The sequence below is a fragment of the Bufo bufo genome, chromosome 6 (genome assembly GCF_905171765.1).
Source record: "Bufo bufo chromosome 6, aBufBuf1.1, whole genome shotgun sequence".
Classification (NCBI taxonomy): Eukaryota; Metazoa; Chordata; class Amphibia; order Anura; family Bufonidae; genus Bufo; species Bufo bufo.
This window is the reverse complement of record NC_053394.1, coordinates 438,087,735-438,110,087: the sequence shown is the minus strand read 5'-3', so window position 1 is coordinate 438,110,087 and position 22,353 is coordinate 438,087,735. Positions and strand designations below refer to the sequence as shown.

The 22,353-nt window shown below is 48.6% G+C and overlaps 1 protein-coding gene across 2 annotated transcripts in view; it reads left to right on the top strand.

The window, feature by feature from the left end:
• The first annotated feature begins 11,575 nt into the window (after positions 1 to 11,575).
• The window catches only part of ADAP2 (ArfGAP with dual PH domains 2), a 71,273-nt gene continuing 60,495 nt past the window's right edge, over positions 11,576 to 22,353 (top strand). For both annotated transcript variants that reach the window (XM_040437328.1, XM_040437327.1), the window contains exon 1: positions 11,576 to 11,710. In XM_040437328.1, the coding sequence (XP_040293262.1) occupies positions 11,647 to 11,710 (64 nt within the window). In that variant the 5' untranslated portion in view covers positions 11,576 to 11,646. The remainder of the gene's footprint in view (positions 11,711 to 22,353) is intronic.

Sequence of the window (22,353 nt, the reverse complement as noted above, 5' to 3'; positions counted from 1 at the left end):
AGAGATGACAGGTAGGTGATACTGATATTTCTTGTAGGTGAGGTAAATTTTTGATGACGGGTAGGTTAGGTAGATATTTGACAGGTTGGTGAAATTGATATTTGATAACAGATGAAGTTGATAATTGACGACAGGTAGGTGAACCTGATATTAGAGATGACAGGTAGGTGGGCTTCATATTTGATGACTGGTAGGTGGGGTAGATATTAGAGATGACAGGTAGGTGAGCCTGATATTTGACAGTGTTACCGCAGTGTGTGTCAGCAGGTAGGTGATATCTAGCAGCTTGCAGATGGGTCTCCAAATCTTAGAGATGATCTGTACTCCCAGGTCCGCCACTATGTGCAGGGCAATCCATGTAACGGATGTTCTCCGCAAACAGCTTAGTGAGGAGAATCAAGAATCAATCCGCCACCATCCGATCACTGTGCACCCTGAGGAAGAAGGCAGGTAGGTGATAAAATCCATGGCAATTTGCTGCCCTGGGACGTCAGGCATAAGCAAGGGGTGTAGAAGACGCCACAACAGACCGGCACAAAGTCCTGAACGTCCTTAGAAATTGTAGGCCACCAATGATGTCGAGTAATCAAGATAACTGTCTTGTGGAGACTGGGGTGAAGCAGCTGAACTGGCAGGATGGTTGATGTGCTGGGCCCCCTCTGCCCGATCAGCAGGAGGAGAGACATCCGCCATGGTATTCCTGTCAGCCAAATGAAAATGTAAGATGAAATTGAAGTGTGCAAAGAACAACGACCACCAAGCTTGGTGAGGGTTGAGACGTTGAGCTGACTGAAGATATGTTCTTGTAGTCTGTGTAAATGATGGCACCCTCTAGCACTTGAGTCCATTCTTCTGGAGCCAATTGTGAGCAATAAAATAATTATTTTCTGCCGAGGAGAAGGCCTTCCAGAAGAAGCCTCAGGTGAGCATCTTGCCAGAGGTGCCCTTCTGAGTAAGAACAGCTCCTGCTTCCAAGGAAGATGTGTCCACCTACAGAACGAGCTGCTTTCAGATATCTGGATGATAAAGAATTAGTGCATTGGTAAAGGCTTGCTGGAGAAACTGGAAGGCTTCCACCTCTGGAGACCAGTCCTTAGCATTCATCCCCTTCCAGGTAAGAGCAGAAGTATGGCCAGTGAGGGTGGAAAAGTGAGGAATGAATTGTCTGTAATAAGTGGCAAAACTTGTCCTCACCTTTTTTTAATCTGTATGAGATTGTAAGCTTCTTGGAGATCCAACTTTATGAAATGTAATGGCTCCACGGAGCCTATGAAAGATCTCAGGAATGAGTGTAGTGTCCCACTAGGTAAATGTGGGCACTACACAAGGGTTAATATGATCATTATAATTGATATGATGTGTTATGTGTATTTTTCCTGTGTTATCTGGGTATCAGGCCTGTTATGGTGCAGTTCCTCCTCCTAGACGTTAGAGGGAGCTAGAGAACCCTATATATATATATATATATATATATACACTGCTCAAAAAAATAAAGGGAACACTTAAACAACACAATGTAACTCCAAGTCAATCACACTTCTGTGAAATCAAACTGTCCACTTAGGAAGCAACACTGAGTGACAATCAATTTCACATGCTGTTGTGCAAATGGGATAGACAACAGGTGGAAATTATAGGCAAGTAGCAAGACACCCCCAATAAAGGAGTGGTTCTGCAGGTGGTGACCACAGACCACTTCTCAGTTCCTATGCTTCCTGGCTGATGTTTTGGTCACTTTTGAATGCTGGCGGTGCTTTCACTCTAGTGGTAGCATGAGACGGAGTCTACAACCCACACAAGTGGCTCAGGTAGTGCAGCTTATCCAGGATGGCACATCAATGCGAGCTGTGGCAAGAAGGTTTGCTGTGTCTGTCAGCGTAGTGTTCAGAGCATGGAGGCGCTACCAGGAGACAGGACAGTACATCAGGAGACGTGGAGGAGGGCGTAGGAGGGCAACAACCCAGCAGCAGGACCGCTACCTCCGCCTTTGTGCAAGGAGGAACAGGAGGAGCACTGCCAGAGCCCTGCAAAATGACCTCCAGCAGGCCACAAATGTGCATGTGTCTGCTCAAACGGTCAGAAACAGACTCCATGAGGATGATATGAGGGCCCGACGTCCACAGGTGGGGGTTGTGCTTACAGTCCAACACCGTGCAGGACGTTTGGCATTTGCCAGAGAACACAAAGATTGGCAAATTCACCACTGGCGCCCTGTGCTCTTCACAGATGAAAGCAGGTTCACACTGAGCACATGTGACAGACGTGACAGAGTCTGGAGACGCCGTGGAGAACGTTCTGCTGCCTGCAACATCCTCCAGCATGACCGGTTTGGCATTGGGTCAGTAATGGTGTGGGGTGGCATTTCTTTGGAGGGCCGCACAGTCCTCCATGTGCTCACCAGAGGTAGCCTGACTGCTATTAGGTACCGAGATGAGATCCTCAGACCCCTTGTGAGACCAAATGCTGGTGCGGTTGGCCCTGGGTTCCTCCTAATGCAAGACAATGCTAGACCTCATGTGGCTGGAGTGTGTCAGCAGTTCCTGCAAGACGAAGGCATTGATGCTATGGACTGGCTCGCCCGTTCCCCAGACCTAAATCCAATTGAGCACATCTGGGACATCATGTCTCGCTCTATCCACCAATGTCACGTTGCACCACAGACTGTCCAGGAGTTGGCAGATGCTTTAGTCCAGGTCTGGGAGGAGATCCCTCAGGAGACCGTCCGCCACCTCATCAGGAGCATGCACAGGCGTTGTAGGGAGGTCATACAGGCACGTGGAGGCCACACACACTACTGAGCCTCATTTTGACTTGTTTTAAGGACATTACATCAAAGTTGGATCAGCCTGTAGTGTGTTTTTCCACTTTAATTTTGAGTGTGACTCCAAATCCAGACCTCCATGGGTTGAAAAATTTGATTTCCATTTTTAATTTTTGTGTGATTTTGTTGTCAGCACATTCAACTATGTAAAGAACAAAGTATTTCAGAAGAATATTTAATTAACTCAGATCTAGGATGTGTTATTTTTGTGTTCCCTTTATTTTTTTGAGCAGTGTATATATATATATAATATTTAGGCCCAGACAGGAAAGGGTAGTGCAGTCCAGGAGGCTAGTGAGTGCAGATTAGCCAGCCTGTAGTTCCTGAGCCTCTGTTAGCTCAGAAGATTCACCCCAAGAGAAGAGTTTGCCTCCTGGGAGAAACCTGCAGTTCCCTAACCAGAGCAGAGCCAGTGTTCCAGCTAGTCAACTGAATTCAAACTGTATGAAGTTGAACTGTTTCCAGTAAAGAAAGTTTGGTTCACCACAACAACGTGTTCCTCACTTATTACCACTACCAACCGGTGTGCCACCGTTACAGGCACTGGCGTCACAAACCTTAAAGGGACCTTGCCCTAGGCACATTAAACATCTGCAACATCCATGGCACCTCACCCACCATCAGGCCTGGTCCCTATATACAGAGAGTGCCCCAGAGGAACTAGTGTCTGCCTCTCCATCACTGCTGTACGCTGCCCAGGGTCATCCTACAAACTGTGAGTAACCCATAGCAACCCTCGTTTGCCTAAGTAACCGTGACCTCACATATACCCTGCAGGTCTGTGTACTGCATATTTTGGCGTCACGAACAGTATCCGATCATTCCTGCGCCGATGTGGAAAATAAACTGTGTGCCGTTATTTGCCCATAAAGTGACTAAGCCCTACTTGTTTATTTGAAAAATTGCTGGGTCAAAGAACTGTAATAATCGCGGTGTGAAGATTTTATTGCATGGACTGTTTGCCGTTTATTTAAGTCACCGCTTGCTGTCAGTGAATAGACAGCGATGTGCTCAAAGATGGCCGCTTAACCTGACTGGATTATTTGTGTGCCTTGTTGTGTCCGTTTGGTGCGAAAAAAAAGACAAAGAGAAGGTACCGCCCAGCCTGCAAGAAAGAAACGCTGCCCTGTCTGTAAAGAGGATACCGCCTACCTTGAATCCCGGAGCTCCAAGAGGCTGCGCCTACCTTCTGACGCCACGCGTGGGACTCCCGTCTGACATAATCACGCATCTCGCCAGATTTGGAGCGAGCACCGCCGGAGTAAGTACAAACTTTCATATTCACCGGCCCCTTCATATATCCGTACCGGGAAGGTCCCGATCCTTGGCAGGAGACTGGGGAAGGTTCCCCACTAGCATTTTTCCTGGGGGGAAAAATACGTCCACCTTAGCTCCGGTCAGCTCCGGAGCTAATGGAGATCCTCCTAGCTCAGTTAGAAGGGGCCGCCCGCAGGGAAGTCATGTCATGGCCCCATTCTGAAAAAAATAGCCTAGAACAAATCTTTGATCGCCTCGGTACCACGTTTGAGGCCAGAACGGTGTACGAAGTTAAGATGCGATTTTTCAGCAGGAAGCAACAGCCTGGGGAGTCGCTCCGTGATTTTGCTCTGTCCTTACAAGAGACCCTGAGAGCTGTGGTCCAGGTGGATCCCAAGGAGGCCGAGGACCAGGACAGGACTGTAAGATAACAGTTAATTGCGGGTATAAATACTGAGCACTTAAAGGGACAGCTGAGGATGCTGTCGGCTCAACACCCCAATTGTGCTTTTTGGACTTTAAAGAGCTGGCCATCAGTATCCTAGGCCAACACCCGGCCACGGGGCCGGCAGTCCCCCTGGAACCTCAGGCCTGTTGGCCGAAAACCGTTAATGTAAGTCCGTCTGGTGTCAGTCAAGCCACGCAGGCTCCAGTGACAGATGTGGTGGCGGCACTAATGGAGCACGTAAACCATCTCATTAAGAGCCTGGAGAAGGTGTGCAGGAAAATAGAGGAATGGGAGAGACCATTGTTACTGAAAGATGAAAGCCCCCTGCCTTCAAGGCTCCCACCTGCATATAAGGATGTATACCCCAAAGAACCGCATGGGCGACCGAGTTACCGGTCCAGGAGTCGCAAGCAGCCTGTCTGCCACTATTGTAAAAGTATGGACACACTGAATCAACGTGTTGGCAGTTAAATGGGCCACCCCCGAGGCCGAGGACCGCCCCTCGGGAGGTAGAACAATAGGTCCAAAGGATCCAGGTTGGATGCCTAAATACGTAGGATCCCGTCCAAAAATTAACATATGCATCAACGGGATCCCTTTTGAAGCCCTGCTGGATATTGGGTCTCAGGTCACCACCATCCAACGACCCGCCTTTGACAAGTTCTGGGATCCAAGTCTCCTCACCCAGCCGCCAGAATCCTGGCTGGATATCATTGCCAGCAACGGTAAGCCAGTGAAAGTTCATGGGTACTGGGAACCTACCCTTCAGGTGGGAGAAGCCACCTTACCACAGCAAGGTGTGATTGTTGTACAAGCCGGAGATAAAGGGGGATATCCTGTGATCCTAGGGACTAACATCTTTAAAAATTGTTACTCTGAAGTGCTTGAAGCATTGAATCAAACTATACTCTCAGCCTCACCTGCTTCTAAAAGAGCCATTCAAAAGACTATCAGTGTGCTGTGTGCTCAGCAAAGGTTCGCAAATGGAAAAGGAGAAATCTGCACTGTCCGGATGCGGGACAACCGGCCGGTAATTCAGCCTCCAAATTCCCAGATTATCCTATGGTGTCGTGCTGTACTAGGGATCCAGGACTATCAAGCCCTAGTGGAACCTATTCAAATTGAGAATCATCTCTTCGTACGAACAGCCAAGAGCCTGGTGACCGTGTCTCAAGGTAAAGTGCCTGTCCGTCTGATTAATTTTGGTGATCACCCTGTTCTACTCTTTTTAAGCACTGCCCCGTTGATCAGCTTTTCCAGGTATCCTTCCAGGATGTGATCCGTCTGCCTGCCACGGAGACGTTCCAGACCGCACAGAGCAGCAGCACCCCTGCCAGCGCCTCTTCAGTATCCTGGTGGGAGGAACTTCATGTGGGGAACGAATCTACCCCGAAAGACCAAATAGAAGGAGTCCTGAATCTGGTGAAAGAGCATCACCAGGCCTTTAGCAAGCACTCCACGGACTATGGAGAGGTCAGTGTAATCAAACACACCATACCCATTGGCTCTCATCCTCCTATCAAGGAGAGATACAGACCCATACCACCTACTACCTATCAGTCTGTGAAAGAGATGATACAGGGGATGAAAGACTCTAATATAATCCGGGACAGTCATAGTCCCTGGGCTGCGCCCCTAGTTCTTGTCCGAAAAAAAGATGGCAGCATAAGGTTCTGCGTGGATTATAGAAAAATCTATCAAATCACTCACAAAGATGCTTATCCACTACCACGCATTGAGGAGTCCTTAACTGCCCTGGGGTCATCAGCCTACTTCTCCAATCTGGACTTAACTAGTGAGTACTGGCAGGTACCTATGGCCCCAGAAGATATTGAGAGAAGACCGCTTTCACTACGCCTATGGGCCTGTTCGAATTTAATTATATGCCTTTCGGACTGTGTAACGCTCCAGGGACATTCCAGCAGCTGATGGAGCAATGTTTAGGCCATAGGAACTTTGAGACTGTACTACTATACCTGGATGACGTCATTATCTACTCAAAGACGTATGAGGATCATTTAAAACACCTGGCTGAAGTGTTTCAAGTCCTTGTTAAATATGGCCTTAAAATTTAAGCCGTCCAAGTGCCACCTGCTGAAACCAGCAGTAAAGTATCTAGGGCACGTTGTTAGTGCCGAAGGAGTCCAGCCCGATCCCAATAAACTTGCTGCTGTTCGTAATTGGCCTATTCCCACCACCGTGAAAGAGGTGAGAAGTTTCCTCGGCTTTGCAGGATACTATAGACGCTTCATCCCGCATTTTGCACAAATTGCGGATCCGATCCAGGAACTCCTAAGGGGGCATCCCAAGAAGAGTCCAAAGACTCCTATCCCTGTTGAATGGAATGAAGAACGGGAGATTGCCTTCCAGCTCCTAAAGAAGAAGCTGACTGAACCGCCTGTCCTGGGTTACCCGGATTATCAGAAGCCGTTCCACCTCTACACAGATGCCAGTAAAAGAGGCCTGGGAGCCGTGTTGGCCCAGGTGCAGGACAACAAAGAGAGGGTGATTGCCTACGCCAGCAGATCCCTGAGGGGAGCTGAGGAAAACGATCAGAATTATAGTTCCTTCAAGCTGGAGTTCCTTGCCTTAGTGTGGGCTGTAACTGTAAAGTTCAAAGACTATCTTGCTGCCACTCCGTTTGTCGCCTTCACGGACAACAACCCCCTGGCGCATCTGAACACAGCCAAATTAGGGGCGCTGGAACAAAGATGGGCCTCCCGCCTTGCCGACTATGACTTCACTGTGAAATACCGAGCAGGCCGCTCCAATGATAATGCTGATGCCGTGTCTCTGCTCCCCACTACAGAAGCACCAGATGAACCAAAGGATGCCTGGGAAGAAGTGGAGATGCCGGCGTTTTACAACAAATTTGCTCAGCAAGATAATGTTCGCACTGAAAATCACTCTGCTGCTGATCCCTCTTCATCAAACATTCCTGAGTCCAGGGGCGAACAAGAAAGGTGGATTAAGCTCCAGTCAGAAAGTAGAGTCCTCGGTGATCTGCTCGACTTCCTTACCAGTGGGAGAACTCCTGAGAGAGTCCGCAGGAAGAGTGCAGACCCAGAACTAGTGAGACTGTGGAGACATCGCCACCAACTCTTCCTTCAAAAAGGCCTGTTGCTTAGAAGGAGCCTGGATCCAGTGTCCTGCGATAGGGTATACCAGATCCTCATACCACGTTGAGACGCCAGAGATGTTAGAGATGTATCATAACCAGTCCGGACACTTCGGCGTGCAGGAAACTGAGGCCACCATTCGCAGGAGGTTCTATTGGATCGGGATGAGAGAAAACATTGAGAAATGGTGCCGGGAGTGCACTGCCTGTGCCGTGGGGAGAAGTGAACGCCATGACCAGAGGGCGCCTCTCCATCCTATCGTAAGTAAAACTCCCTTAGAACTTGTTGCCATTGATCATGTGAAGTTGGAGCCAAGTCGCTCAGGGTATACTTATGCCATGACCATTATTGATCACTTCACTAAGTTTGTCGTAGCAGTGCCTGTGAAAGACCTGACAGCCAAGACTACAGCGGAGGCGTTCTGGAAGCATTTCCTCCTGCCCTACGGCTGCCCAGAGAGGATCCTCACCGACCAGGGGTCCGTGTTTGAATCACGGCTGTTCCAGGAGATGTGCCTGCTACATAATTGCCAGAAAGTCCGGACCACCGCCTATCATCCGCAAGGTAACGGACTCTGTGAAAAGATTAATCAAACTTTCATCGAAATGCTGAGAGCAGTGCCCCCAGAGACAAGGGGTAATTGGCCTACTCTGCTGCCACAACTCATGTATACCTATAACAATACAATTCACTGCTCCACCGGGTACATGCATGAGCTGTAGAGGGTACTCAATACATGGCCAGAGGGAGCAGTCCTTCATCCTTCTATCGGTGAAGGATGTTCTTAATAGAATCAGACTTGTGTTGCTGCAGAGATAATGGATGGACACGTCCACATGGTAGAGTAGGTCCCTGCACCAGGTTGATGGTAGAGTTAACGGGATGAGGTTGTGACAGTCTCCTCCTTATCGAAGACATTCTGTATAGCTGGCCTAGGCAGGAGATAGGCTTTGAACTTGCTGAGGAACTTGCAGAGCTCAGGTAGGAGCAAGATGCCAGGCAGTGAGATCCCCAATGCAGAACTTGCCTTCGTCCAAGGTCGTCTATCCAAGTGCTGCCTTGTAAAGAGAGGTACGCCCATAGGGGGAGATTTATCAAACTGGTGTAAAGTAGAACTGGCTTAGTTGCCCATTGGAAAATGAAAGGTGGAATCTGGTTGCTATGGGCAACTAAGCCAGTTCTACTTTACTCCAGTTTGATCAACCCCCCCCCCCCCCCCATCCTTAGTGTCCCTTGGCTCAGCTAAACATGCACAAGTCTCTACTGCATCTATGCTGATGCTCCTCCTCAGATAATTGGACCTTATCCAGTTGTATAGGCTTTGGAGCAGAGATGCCAACCTGGGAACCCTCCGCTCACATTCAGATTCCTTTAGGTGCTCCATAAAGCAGAGCTCAATCCAGGTAGCTTAGGTAATGAGATTATCCAGGTCAGACAGGACACCGATCCTGCCAATTTGTCTTTTAGGTGGCCCCTTTCTTCCATGAAAGTGTGTGACTGTATAGTATACTGCCTGGCAGCTGAGGCAGTACGGCCAGGCCCTGCAAAGACCTTGTGGAAGATGGAGAAGAACTCCTGAGATGGCAGGTCAGAGGGTCGGTGCATTCCAGAGAGGAGTCACCCAGGCAAGTGCTTCTCAGAAAACATGCAAGCTCTCTTGGACTGGTCAGTAGAAATGTGGTGGGCCTGTATCTCACAGTGGATAGTGCACTGGTTCAAAAATAGCTTGGGTTCCCCTTCATAACATGGAGGAAGTGGAAGGTGCAGTCTGGAGGTCCTAGAAATGGTGAGTTGCGGAGTCGTGGTTGTGGTCCCAGAGTAGTAGTGGATAAGCGGCCAGACATGGTATGCAGGTTAGGCAGGAGTTGCTCTGAGTAGTCAGTTCCTTATATACTTCAGGCAGACCCATCTCGGGTGGGCCAGTGGGTTCCATTGCCTGAGCAATTTGTTACAGCAGTGGTTGTGAAACCACTGTGGCAATCAACAGATTCGGCTGTGGGCTAAGCCTAGGGGCCTTATCCTGGCATTCCCTGCTTCTTACCCTATAACTTCTGTGCAGGGAGCTGGCGTTTGCTGCAGGGGAACCAACAGGCCGCTACTGCTTGGAGTAGTCTCTGTGTGGTTAGCAGTTGACCCATGGGGGTCATAGACATCAACACAGGGCACTAAGGGGTCAGACAAAACCCTAATCAGGAGACAGGCTGAGGTTAGGGCAGGCACAGTACGTGTGAATCTGTGAAATAGGCCCAAGGTCAGGGCAGGCAGTGAATGGTCAATATGGGTAAACAGGAAGGAGCCTAACTGGCTGTCACTACCAGAGCTTTGAGACGTTCTCACAGCTCTGTTTCTCCACCCCTGTGATGATGTCACTACTAGAGCTTGGAGGAGTTCTCTCTGCTCTGTTTCTCCGCCCCTGTGATGAGGTCTTTACTTTCTGTTTCCTTCCTCCCAGCTGTTCCTCCTGTGTTTGATTTCTCTGCCTTTAAATCACCCCTCCTCCTTTGTAGGGTGCGGATTATATTTCTCATTTGAGTTGTATCTCTTGCTTGAGTATCTTCACTTGTGTTCTATCATTTCACTGGACCTGTGTTCTGCTGCAGCAAGTACTCTGGATATTGCCAGCTGTCTTTGGATCTGTCTTCACTGCTCCTGCAGCTCCTTCAGTTAAGTGTGCAGACATTGTAGTGTTTCTGTTTGTTTTCTGACTGGATCCGAGGCGACCCCGGTTCCGTCCATATACTGAGCAGGGCACCAGTGGCCGTGCCCCTTCCACTATTGTAGGGGTTACAGTGGTCATCAGTCTTAGGTACGCGGGCATGCCTCGTTCCACCATTTGGATCCGGGCATGTGCTTAGCAGCATAGGGAGAGCTTTGAGGGTCTGACAGGGGTCACCCTTTATCCTCCCTAGTTTGGGTCCGGTCAGTAGCTCTATTTACTGTGTATGCTCTTGTTGCTCACATACAGCCGTGACACTGGCAAGCAGGCCGCAAGCTGCTAGGAGGAAAAGAGTGAGCCCGGCGGTCAGACTAGCCAGAAAGGGGACAGCTGGAGGTGGGTCTGCACTGCCAGGAACAGTACGTTAAACAGCAGCAGGTAGGTGAGCCTGATATTAGAGATGACAGGTAGGTGATCCTAATATTAGAGATGACGGGTAGGTGATCATGATATTAGAGATGACGGATAGGTGATCCTGATATTAGAGATGACGGGTAGGTGATCCTGATATCAGAGATGACGGGTAGGTGATCCTGATATCAGAGATGACGGGTAGGTGATCCTGATATCAGAGATGACGGGTAGGTGATCCTGATATCAGAGATGACGGGTAGGTGATCCTGATATCAGAGATGACGGGTAGGTGATCCTGATATCAGAGATGACGGGTAGGTGATCCTGATATCAGAGATGACGGGTAGGTGATCCTGATATCAGAGATGACGGGTAGGTGATCCTGATATCAGAGATGACGGGTAGGTGATCCTGATATCAGAGATGACGGGTAGGTGATCCTGATATCAGAGATGACGGGTAGGTGATCCTGATATCAGAGATGACGGGTAGGTGATCCTGATATCAGAGATGACGGGTAGGTGATCCTGATATCAGAGATGACGGGTAGGTGAGCCTGATATCAGAGATGACGGGTAGGTGAGCCTGATATTAGAGATGACGGGTAGGTGATCCTGATATCAGAGATGACGGGTAGGTGATCCTGATATTAGAGATGGCGGGTAGGTGAGCCCGATATTTGATGACGGGTAGGTGGCTCCGGATTTTGATAGTGACTGCTGTTCAGCCCTCATTCTGTGTGTGGATTGTGAATCAGCTGGGACTGACCTACAAAAAGGGAAGCTGGGCGCAGGAGGAGGCGTGCGGTCTGGGGCAGGAGGAGGCGTGCGGTCTGGGGCAGGGAGTGGCTTCCCCTGGATCTCGCACACACACATCTCTGCACGGAGCCCGGCACAGCCATGTCCCGTCATTAACCCCTCAGTGACTCAGGATGTCAGTGCAGGAACTGCTGCAGCTCCCGGAGAACTCGCGATGTGCAGACTGTGGACAGCCAGGTAAGTGCTCCCCCACACCAGAGATCCCCGGAGTATAGCGCCATCTAGCAGTCATGGAGCTTATATAGAGGAATAAGTAGACAGCCAGGTAAGTGCTCCCCCACACCAGAGATCCCCGGAGTATAGCGCCATCTAGCAGTCATGGAGCTTATATAGAGGAATAAGTAGACAGCCAGGTAAGTGCTCCCCCACACCAGAGATCCCCGGAGCATAGCGCCATCTAGCAGTCATGGAGCTTATATAGAGGAATAAGTAGACGGTCAGGTAAGTGCTCCCCCTCACCAGAGATCACCGGGGTATAGCGCCACCTAGTAGCCATGGAGTTGATATAAAGGAATAAGTAGACAGCCAGGTAAGTGCTCCCCCTCACCAGAGATCCCCAGAGTATAGCGCCATCTAGTAGTCAGGGAGCTTATATAGAGGAATAAGTAGACATTTAGGTAAGTTCTCCCCCTCACCAGAGATCCCCGGAGTATAGCGCCATCTAGCAGTCATGGAGCTTATATACAGGGAGTGCAGAATTATTAGGCAAGTTGTATTTTTGAGGATTAATTTTATTATTGAACAACAACCATGTTCTCAATGAACCCAAAAAACTCATTAATATCAAAGCTGAATATTTTTGGAAGTAGTTTTTAGTTTGTTTTTAGTTTTAGCTATTTTAGGGGGATATCTGTGTGTGCAGGTGACTATTACTGTGCATAATTATTAGGCAACTTAACAAAAAACAAATATATACCCATTTCAATTATTTATTTTTACCAGTGAAACCAATATAACATCTCAACATTCACAAATATACATTTCTGACATTCAAAAACAAAACAAAAACAAATCAGTGACCAATATAGCCACCTTTCTTTGCAAGGACACTCAAAAGCCTGCCATCCATGGATTCTGTCAGTGTTTTGATCTGTTCACCATCAACATTGCGTGCAGCAGCAACCACAGCCTCCCAGACACTGTTCAGAGAGGTGTACTGTTTTTCCTCCTTGTAAATCTCACATTTGATGATGGACCACAGGTTCTCAATGGGGTTCAGATCAGGTGAACAAGGAGGCCATGTCATTAGATTTTCTTCTTTTATACCCTTTCTTGCCAGCCACGCTGTGGAGTACTTGGACGCGTGTGATGGAGCATTGTCCTGCATGAAAATCATGTTTTTCTTGAAGGATGCAGACTTCTTCCTGTACCACTGCTTGAAGAAGGTGTCTTCCAGAAACTGGCAGTAGGACTGGGAGTTGAGCTTGACTCCATCCTCAACCCGAAAAGGCCCCACAAGCTCATCTTTGATGATACCAGCCCAAACCAGTACTCCACCTCCACCTTGCTGGCGTCTGAGTCGGACTGGAGCTCTCTGCCCTTTACCAATCCAGCCACGGGCCCATCCATCTGGCCCATCAAGACTCACTCTCATTTCATCAGTCCATAAAACCTTAGAAAAATCAGTCTTGAGATATTTCTTGGCCCAGTCTTGACGTTTCAGCTTGTGTGTCTTGTTCAGTGGTGGTCGTCTTTCAGCCTTTCTTACCTTGGCCATGTCTCTGAGTATTGCACACCTTGTGCTTTTGGGCACTCCAGTGATGTTGCAGCTCTGAAATATGGCCAAACTGGTGGCAAGTGGCATCTTGGCAGCTGCACGCTTGACTTTTCTCAGTTCATGGGCAGTTATTTTGCACCTTGGTTTTTCCACACGCTTCTTGCGACCCTGTTGACTATTTTGAATGAAACGCTTGATTGTTCGATGATCACGCTTCAGAAGCTTTGCAATTTTAAGAGTGCTGCATCCCTCTGCAAGATATCTCACTATTTTTGACTTTTCTGAGCCTGTCCTTCTTTTGACCCATTTTGCCAAAGGAAAGGAAGTTGCCTAATAATTATGCACACCTGATATAGGGTGTTGATGTCATTAGACCACACCCCTTCTCATTACAGAGATGCACATCACCTAATATGCTTAATTGGTAGTAGGCTTTCGAGCCTATACAGCTTGGAGTAAGACAACATGCATAAAGAGGATGATGTGGTCAAAATACTCATTTGCCTAATAATTCTGCGCACAGTGTAGAGGAATAAGTAGACAGCCAGGTAAGTGCTCCCCCTCACCAGAGATCCCCAGAGTATAGCGCCATCTAGCAGTCATGGAGTTTATATAGAGGAATAAGTAGACAGCAGGTAAGTGCTCCCCCTCACCAGAGATCCCCAGAGTATAGCGCCATCTAGCAGTCATGGAGTTTATATAGAGGAATAAGTAGACAGCAGGTAAGTGCTCCCCCACACCAGAGATCCCTAGAGTATAGCGCCATCTAGCAGTCATGGAGCTTATATAGAGGAATAAGTAGACAGCCAGGTAAGTGCTCCCCCTCACCAGAGATCCCCGGAGTATAGCGCCATCTAGTAGTCATGGAGCTTATATAGAGGAATAAGTAGACAGCCAGGTAAGTGCTCCCCCACACCAGAGATCCCCGGAGTATAGTACCATCTAGCAGTCATGGAGTTTATATAGAGGAATAAGTAGACAGCAGGTAAGTGCTCCCCCACACCAGAGATCCCCAGAGTATAGCGCCATCTAGCAGTCATGGAGCTTATATAGAGGAATAAGTAGACAGCCAGGTAAGTGCTCCCCCACACCAGAGATCCCCAGAGTATAGCGCCATCTAGTAGTCATGGAGCTTATATAGAGGAATAAGTAGACAGCCAGGTAAGTGCTCCCCCTCACCAGAGATCCCCGGAGTATAGCGCCACCTAGTAGCCATGGAGTTGATATAGAGGAATAAGTAGACAGTCAGGTAAGTGCTCCCCCTCACCAGAGATCCCCGGAGTATAGTACCATCTATCTGGTCTCCGCACTGTGACCATTGAATGTAGAGGAATACGTGGACATTGAACGTTTATGGTCTTTAACGTCCGTGTCCCAGCAGAACGTGTGCGGTGACCCCGCCGGTCACATGACGTTATCCGGATCCAGGGACATGTTGCTATCAGGGATGTCGCCAGATGCTTGGTGCGCAGACGGGTAACAGGTGGTCAGCAGACTGGTCATAAGATGGACCTTAGGTTCTAGAGGGTATTGTCCTGGACCTTGTGTGTGCTGGATTACAGGGTTAAGTCTTGGATGTACATTTAGATCCGTATGGTGTCATCCAGGTGTCTTCTAATATGTCCTGTTTTTTATAGATTAGAGGGCCCCGTCCTGGATATTATAGAATAGAGGGCCCCGTCCTGGATATTGTAGAATAGAGGGCCCCGTCCTGGATATTGTAGAATAGAGGGCCCCGTCCTGGATATTGTAGAATAGAGGGCCCCGTCCTGGATATTGTAGATGAGAGGGCCCCGTCCTGGATATTGTAGATGAGAGGGCCCCGTCCTGGATATTGTAGATGAGAGGGCCCCGTCCTGGATATTGTAGATGAGAGGGCCCCGTCCTGGATATTGTAGATGAGAGGGCCCCGTCCTGGATATTGTAGATGAGAGGGCCCCGTCCTGGATATTGTAGATGAGAGGGCCCCGTCCTGGATATTGTAGATGAGAGGGCCCCGTCCTGGATATTGTAGATGAGAGGGCCCCGTCCTGGATATTGTAGATGAGAGGGCCCCGTCCTAGATTTTGTAGATGAGAGGGCCCCGTCCTGGATATTGTAGATGAGAGGGCCCCGTCCTGGATATTGTAGATGAGAGGGCCCCGTCCTGGATATTGTAGATGAGAGGGCCACGTCCCAGATAATATAGGTACTAGATCATTATGAGGCTTCTGCCTGGGTCACTGTGTGTTTTAGATCAGAGATTTGTGCCCTGATGTTACAGGTTCTAGACTAGCTGTGTGTTATACGTGGGTCGTACACTGATTATAGCTCTGTGTCATTCTGGGAAATCCTGGCAGAAGAAATGGTGCAATTTCCTAGCTGGTCACGTGGCTGCCTCTCCCGTGTCCTTCTGCAGGAAGCCGAGTACGAGGAGCTGCTGACAGCTTCGTTCACATCTCGTATTTCCCTTTTCTAGTCATCGTTTAATTGACTCCATCATTCACCGATCTACGTCAGCATAAAGGTGCTGCCACCAGAACGCCACATCCTTCGGTGTCATCTCAGGCCGTGTTCACACATTGTGTTCATCCGCTAAATCATGGCAAAACCCTGCGGACCAACCGCAGCAAAGCCCGCGATACAATACAGGGTCGTGTGGACAGCGGCCATACTGGAACAACTTCATGTAGTCTCAGCAGTATTGCCAGGACCATGAGGCGGTCACATAAATGTCCACTGCAACAACCTATACAGATCCAGTGCCAGAATGGCTGATAACAGGGATAAACATCTGTGCTGCTGATAGGACGTAAGGCTATTGACTGTATTCCCCTGTCCTACAGTCATCCTATCCCCTGAAATGGCTGATAACAGGGGGCAATAGACTGTATTCTCCTGTCCTACAGTCATCCTCTCCCCTGAAATGGCTGATAACAGGGGGCAATAGACTGTATTCTCCTGTCCTACATTCATCCTCTCCCCTGAAATGGCTGATAACAGGGGGCAATAGACTGTATTCTCCTGTCCTACAGTCATCCTCTCCCCTGAAATGGCTGATAACAGGGGGCAATAGACTGTATTCTCCTGTCCTACAGTCATCCTCTCCCCTGAAATGGCTGATAACAGGGGGCAATAGATTGTATTCTCCTGTCCTACAGTCATCCTCTCCTCTGACATGGCTGATAACAGGGAGCAATAGACTGTATTCTCCTGTCCTACAGTCATCCTCTCCCCTGAAATGGCTGATAACAGGGGGCAATAGACTGTATTCTCCTGTCCTACAGTCATCCTCTCCCCTGAAATGGCTGATAACAGGAGGCAATAGACTGTATTCTCCTGTCCTACAGTCATCCTCTCCTCTGAAATGGCTGATAACAGGGAGCAATAGACTGTATTCTCCTGTCCTACAGTGATCCTCTCCCCTGAAATGGCTGATAACAGGAGGCAATAGACTGTATTCTCCTGTCCTACAGTCATCCTATCCCCTGAAATGGCTGATAACAGGGGACAATAGACTGTATTCTCCTGTCCTACAGTCATCCTCTCCCCTGAAATGGCTGATAACAGGAGGCAATAGACTGTATTCCCTGTCCTACAGTCATCCTCTCCTGAAATGTCTGATAACAGGGGGCAATAGATTGTATTCTCCTGTCCTACAGTCATCCTCTCCTCTGAAATGGCTGATAACAGGGAGCAATAGACTGTATTCTCCTGTCCTACAGTCATCTTCTCCCCTGAAATGGCTGATAACAGGGAGCAATAGATTGTATTCTCCTGTCCTACAGTCATCCTCTCCCCTGAAATGGCTGATAACAGGGGGCAATAGACTGTATTCTCCTGTCCTACAGTCATCCTCTCCCCTGAAATGGCTGATAACAGGGGGCAATAGACTGTATTCTCCTGTCCTACAGTCATCCTCCCCCTGAAATGGCTGATAACAGGGGGCAATAGACTGTATTCTCCTGTCCTACAGTCATCCTCTCCCCTGAAATGGCTGATAACAGGGGGCAATAGACTGTATTCTCCTGTCCTACAGTCATCCTCTCCCCTGAAATGGCTGATAACAGGGGGCAATAGACTGTATTCTCCTGTCCTACAGTCATCCTCTCCTCTGAAATGGCTGATAACAGGGGGCAATAGATTGTATTCTCCTGTCCTACAGTCATCTTCTCCCCTGAAATGGCTGATAACAGGGAGCAATAGATTGTATTCTCCTGTCCTACAGTCATCCTCTCCCCTGAAATGGCTGATAACAGGGGGCAATAGACTGTATTCTCCTGTCCTACAGTCATCCTCTCCCTGAAATGGCTGATAACAGGGAGCAATAGACTGTATTCTCCTGTCCTACAGTCATCCTCTCCCCTGAAATGGCTGATAACAGGGAGCAATAGACTGTATTCTCCTGTCCTACAGTCATCCTCTCCCCTGAAATGGCTGATAACAGGGGGCAATAGACTGTATTCTCCTGTCCTACAGTCATCCTCTCCCCTGAAATGGCTGATAACAGGGGGCAATAGACTGTATTCTCCTGTCCTACAGTCATCTTCTCCCCTGAAATGGCTGATAACAAGGGCAATAGATTGTGTTCTCCTGTCCTACAGTCATCCTCTCCCCTGAAATGGCTGATAACAGGGGGCAATAGACTGTATTCTCCTGTCCTACAGTCATCCTCTCCCCTGAAATGGCTGATAACAGGGGGGCAATAGACTGTATTCTCCTGTCCTACAGTCATCCTCTCCCCTGTAATGGCTGATAACAGGGGGCAATAGACTGTATTCTCCTGTCCTACAGTCATCCTCTCCCCTGAAATGGCTGATAACAGGGGGCAATAGACTGTATTCTCCTGTCCTACAGTCATCCTCTCCCCTGAAATGGCTGATAACAGGGGGCAATAGACTGTATTCTCCTGTCCTACAGTCATCCTCTCCCCTGAAATGGCTGATAACAGGGAGCAATAGACTGTATTCTTCTGTCCTACAGTCATCCTCTCCCCTGAAATGGCTGATAACAGGGGGCAATAGACTGTATTCTCCTGTCCTACAGTCATCCTCTCCCCTGAAATGGCTGATAACAGGGGGCAATAGACTGTATTCTCCTGTCCTACAGTCATCCTCTCCCCTGAAATGGCTGATAACAGGGGGGCAATAGACTGTATTCTCCTGTCCTACAGTCATCCTCTCCCCTGTAATGGCTGATAACAGGGGGCAATAGACTGTATTCTCCTGTCCTACAGTCATCCTCTCCCTGAAATGGCTGATAACAGGGGGCAATAGACTGTATTCTCCTGTCCTACAGTCATCCTCTCCCCTGAAATGGCTGATAACAGGGGGCAATAGACTGTATTCTCCTGTCCTACAGTCATCCTCTTCCCTGAAATGGCGGATAACAGGGAGCAATAGACTGTATTCTCCTGTCCTACAGTCATCCTCCCCCTGAAATGGCTGATAACAGGGGGCAATAGACTGTATTCTCCTGTCCTACAGTCATCCTCTCCCCTGAAATGGCTGATAACAGGGAGCAATAGACTGTATTCTCCTGTCCTACAGTCATCCTCTCCCCTGAAATGGCTGATAACAGGGGGCAATAGACTGTATTCTCCTGTCCTACAGTCATCCTCTCCCCTGAAATGGCTGATAACAGGGGGCAATAGACTGTATTCTCCTGTCCTACAGTCATCCTCTCCTCTGAAATGGCTGATAACAGAAGGCAATAGACTGTATTCTCCTGTCCTACAGTCATCCTCTCCCCTGAAATGGCTGATAACAGAAGGCAATAGACTGTATTCTCCTGTCCTACAGTCATCCTCTCTTCTGAAATGGCTGATAACAGGGAGCAATAGAATGTATTCTCCTGTCCTACAGTCATCCTCTCCCCTGAAATGTCTGATAACAGGGAGCAATAGACTGTATTCTCCTGTCCTACAGTCATCCTCTCCTCTGAAATGGCTGATAACAGGGGGCAATAGATTGTATTCTCCTGTCCTACAGTCATCCTCTCCTCTGAAATGGCTGATAACAGGGAGCAATAGACTGTATTCTCCTGTCCTACAGTCATCCTCTCCCCTGAAATGGCTGATAACAGGGGGCAATAGACTGTATTCTCCTGTCCTACAGTCATCCTCTCCCCTGAAATGGCTAATAACAGGGAGCAATAGATTGTATTCTCCTGTCCTACAGTCATCCTCTCCCCTGAAATGGCTGATAACAGGGGGCAATAGATTGTATTCTCCTGTCCTACAGTCATCCTCTCCCTGAAATGGCTGATAACAGGGAGCAATAGACTGTATTCTCCTGTCCTACAGTCATCCTCTCCTCTGAAATGGCTGATAACAGGGGGCAATAGACTGTATTCTCCTGTCCTACAGTCATCCTCTCCCCTGAAATGGCTGATAACAGGGAGCAGTAGACTGTATTCTCCTGTCCTACAGTCATCCTCTCCCCTGAAATGGCTGATAACAGGAGGCAATAGACTGTATTCTCCTGTCCTACAGTCATCCTATCCCCTGAAATGGCTGATAACAGGGGACAATAGACTGTATTCTCCTGTCCTACAGTCATCCTCTCCCCTGAAATGGCTGATAACAGGAGGCAATAGACTGTATTCCCCTGTCCTACAGTCATCCTCTCCTGAAATGTCTGATAACAGGGGGCAATAGATTGTATTCTCCTGTCCTACAGTCATCCTCTCCTCTGAAATGGCTGATAACAGGGAGCAATAGACTGTATTCTCCTGTCCTACAGTCATCTTCTCCCCTGAAATGGCTGATAACAGGGAGCAATAGATTGTATTCTCCTGTCCTACAGTCATCCTCTCCCCTGAAATGGCTGATAACAGGGGGCAATAGACTGTATTCTCCTGTCCTACAGTCATCCTCTCCCCTGAAATGGCTGATAACAGGGGGCAATAGACTGTATTCTCCTGTCCTACAGTCATCCTCCCCCCTGAAATGGCTGATAACAGGGGGCAATAGACTGTATTCTCCTGTCCTACAGTCATCCTCTCCCTGAAATGGCTGATAACAGGGGGCAATAGACTGTATTCTCCTGTCCTACAGTCATCCTCTCCCCTGAAATGGCTGATAACAGGGGGCAATAGACTGTATTCTCCTGTCCTACAGTCATCCTCTCCTCTGAAATGGCTGATAACAGGGGGCAATAGATTGTATTCTCCTGTCCTACAGTCATCTTCTCCCTGAAATGGCTGATAACAGGGAGCAATAGATTGTATTCTCCTGTCCTACAGTCATCCTCTCCCCTGAAATGGCTGATAACAGGGGGCAATAGACTGTATTCTCCTGTCCTACAGTCATCCTCTCCCCTGAAATGGCTGATAACAGGGAGCAATAGACTGTATTCTCCTGTCCTACAGTCATCCTCTCCCCTGAAATGGCTGATAACAGGGAGCAATAGACTGTATTCTCCTGTCCTACAGTCATCCTCTCCCCTGAAATGGCTGATAACAGGGGGCAATAGACTGTATTCTCCTGTCCTACAGTCATCCTCTCCCCTGAAATGGCTGATAACAGGGGGCAATAGACTGTATTCTCCTGTCCTACAGTCATCCTTCTCCCCTGAAATGGCTGATAACAAGGGGCAATAGACTGTAGTTCTCCTGTCCTACAGTCATCCTCTCCCCTGAAATGGCTGATAACAGGGAGCAATAGACTGTATTCTCCTGTCCTACAGTCATCCTCTCCCCTGAAAGGCTGATAACAGGGGGGCAATAGACTGTATTCTCCTGTCCTACAGTCTCCTCTCCCCTGAAATGGCTGATAACAGGGGGCAATAGACTGTATTCTCCTGTCCTACAGTCATCCTCTCCCTGAAATGGCTGATAACAGGGGCAATAGACTGTATTCTCCTGTCCTACAGTCATCCTCTCCCTGAAATGGCTGATAACAGGGGGCAATAGACTGTATTCTCCTGTCCTACAGTCATCCTCCCCTGAAATGGCTGATAACAGGGGGCAATAGACTGTATTCTCCTGTCCTACAGTCATCCTCTCCCCTGAAATGGCTGATAACAGGGGCAATAGACTGTATTCTCCTGTCCTACAGTCATCCTCTCCCCTGAAATGGCTGATAACAGGGGGCAATAGACTGTATTCTCCTGTCCTACAGTCATCCTCTCCCTGAAATGGCTGATAACAGGGGCAATAGACTGTATTCTCCTGTCCTACAGTCATCCTCTCCCCTGAAATGGCTGATAACAGGGGGCAATAGACTGTATTCTCCTGTCCTACAGTCATCCTCTCCCTGAAATGGCTGATAACAGGGGGCAATAGACTGTATTCTCCTGTCCTACAGTCATCCTCTCCCTGAAATGGCTGATAACAGGGGGCAATAGACTGTATTCTCCTGTCCTACAGTCATCCTCTCCCTGAAATGGCTGATAACAGGGGCAATAGACTGTATTCTCCTGTCCTACAGTCATCCTCTCCCCTGAAATGGCTGATAACAGGGGGCAATAGACTGTATTCTCCTGTCCTACAGTCATCCTCTCCCTGAAATGGCTGATAACAGGGTCAATAGACTGTATTCTCCTGTCCTACAGTCATCCTCTCCCCCTGAAATGGCCTGATAACAGGAGGCAATAGACTGTATTCTCCTGTCCTACAGTCATCCTCTCCCTGAAATGCGTGATTAACAGGGGCAATAGACTGTATTCTCCTGTCCTACAGTCATCCTCTCCCCTGAAATGGCTGATAACAGGGGCAATAGACTGTATTCTCCTGTCCTACAGTCATCCTCTCTCCCCTGAAATGGCTGATAACAGGAGCATAGACTGTATTCTCCTGTCCTACAGTCATCCTCTCCCCTGAAATGGCTGATAACAGGGGCAATAGACTGTATTCTCCTGTCCTACAGTCATCCTCTCCCCTGAAATGGCTGTTAACAGGGGGCAATAGACTGTATTCTCCTGTCCTACAGTCATCCTCTCCCCTGAAATGTCTGATAACAGGGCAATAGACTGTATTCTCCTGTCCTACAGTCATCCTCTCCCTGAAATGGCTGATAACAGGGGCAATAGATTGTATTCTCCTGTCCTACAGTCATCCTCTCCCCTGAAATGGCTGATAACAGGGGGCAATAGACTGTATTCTCCTGTCCTACAGTCATCCT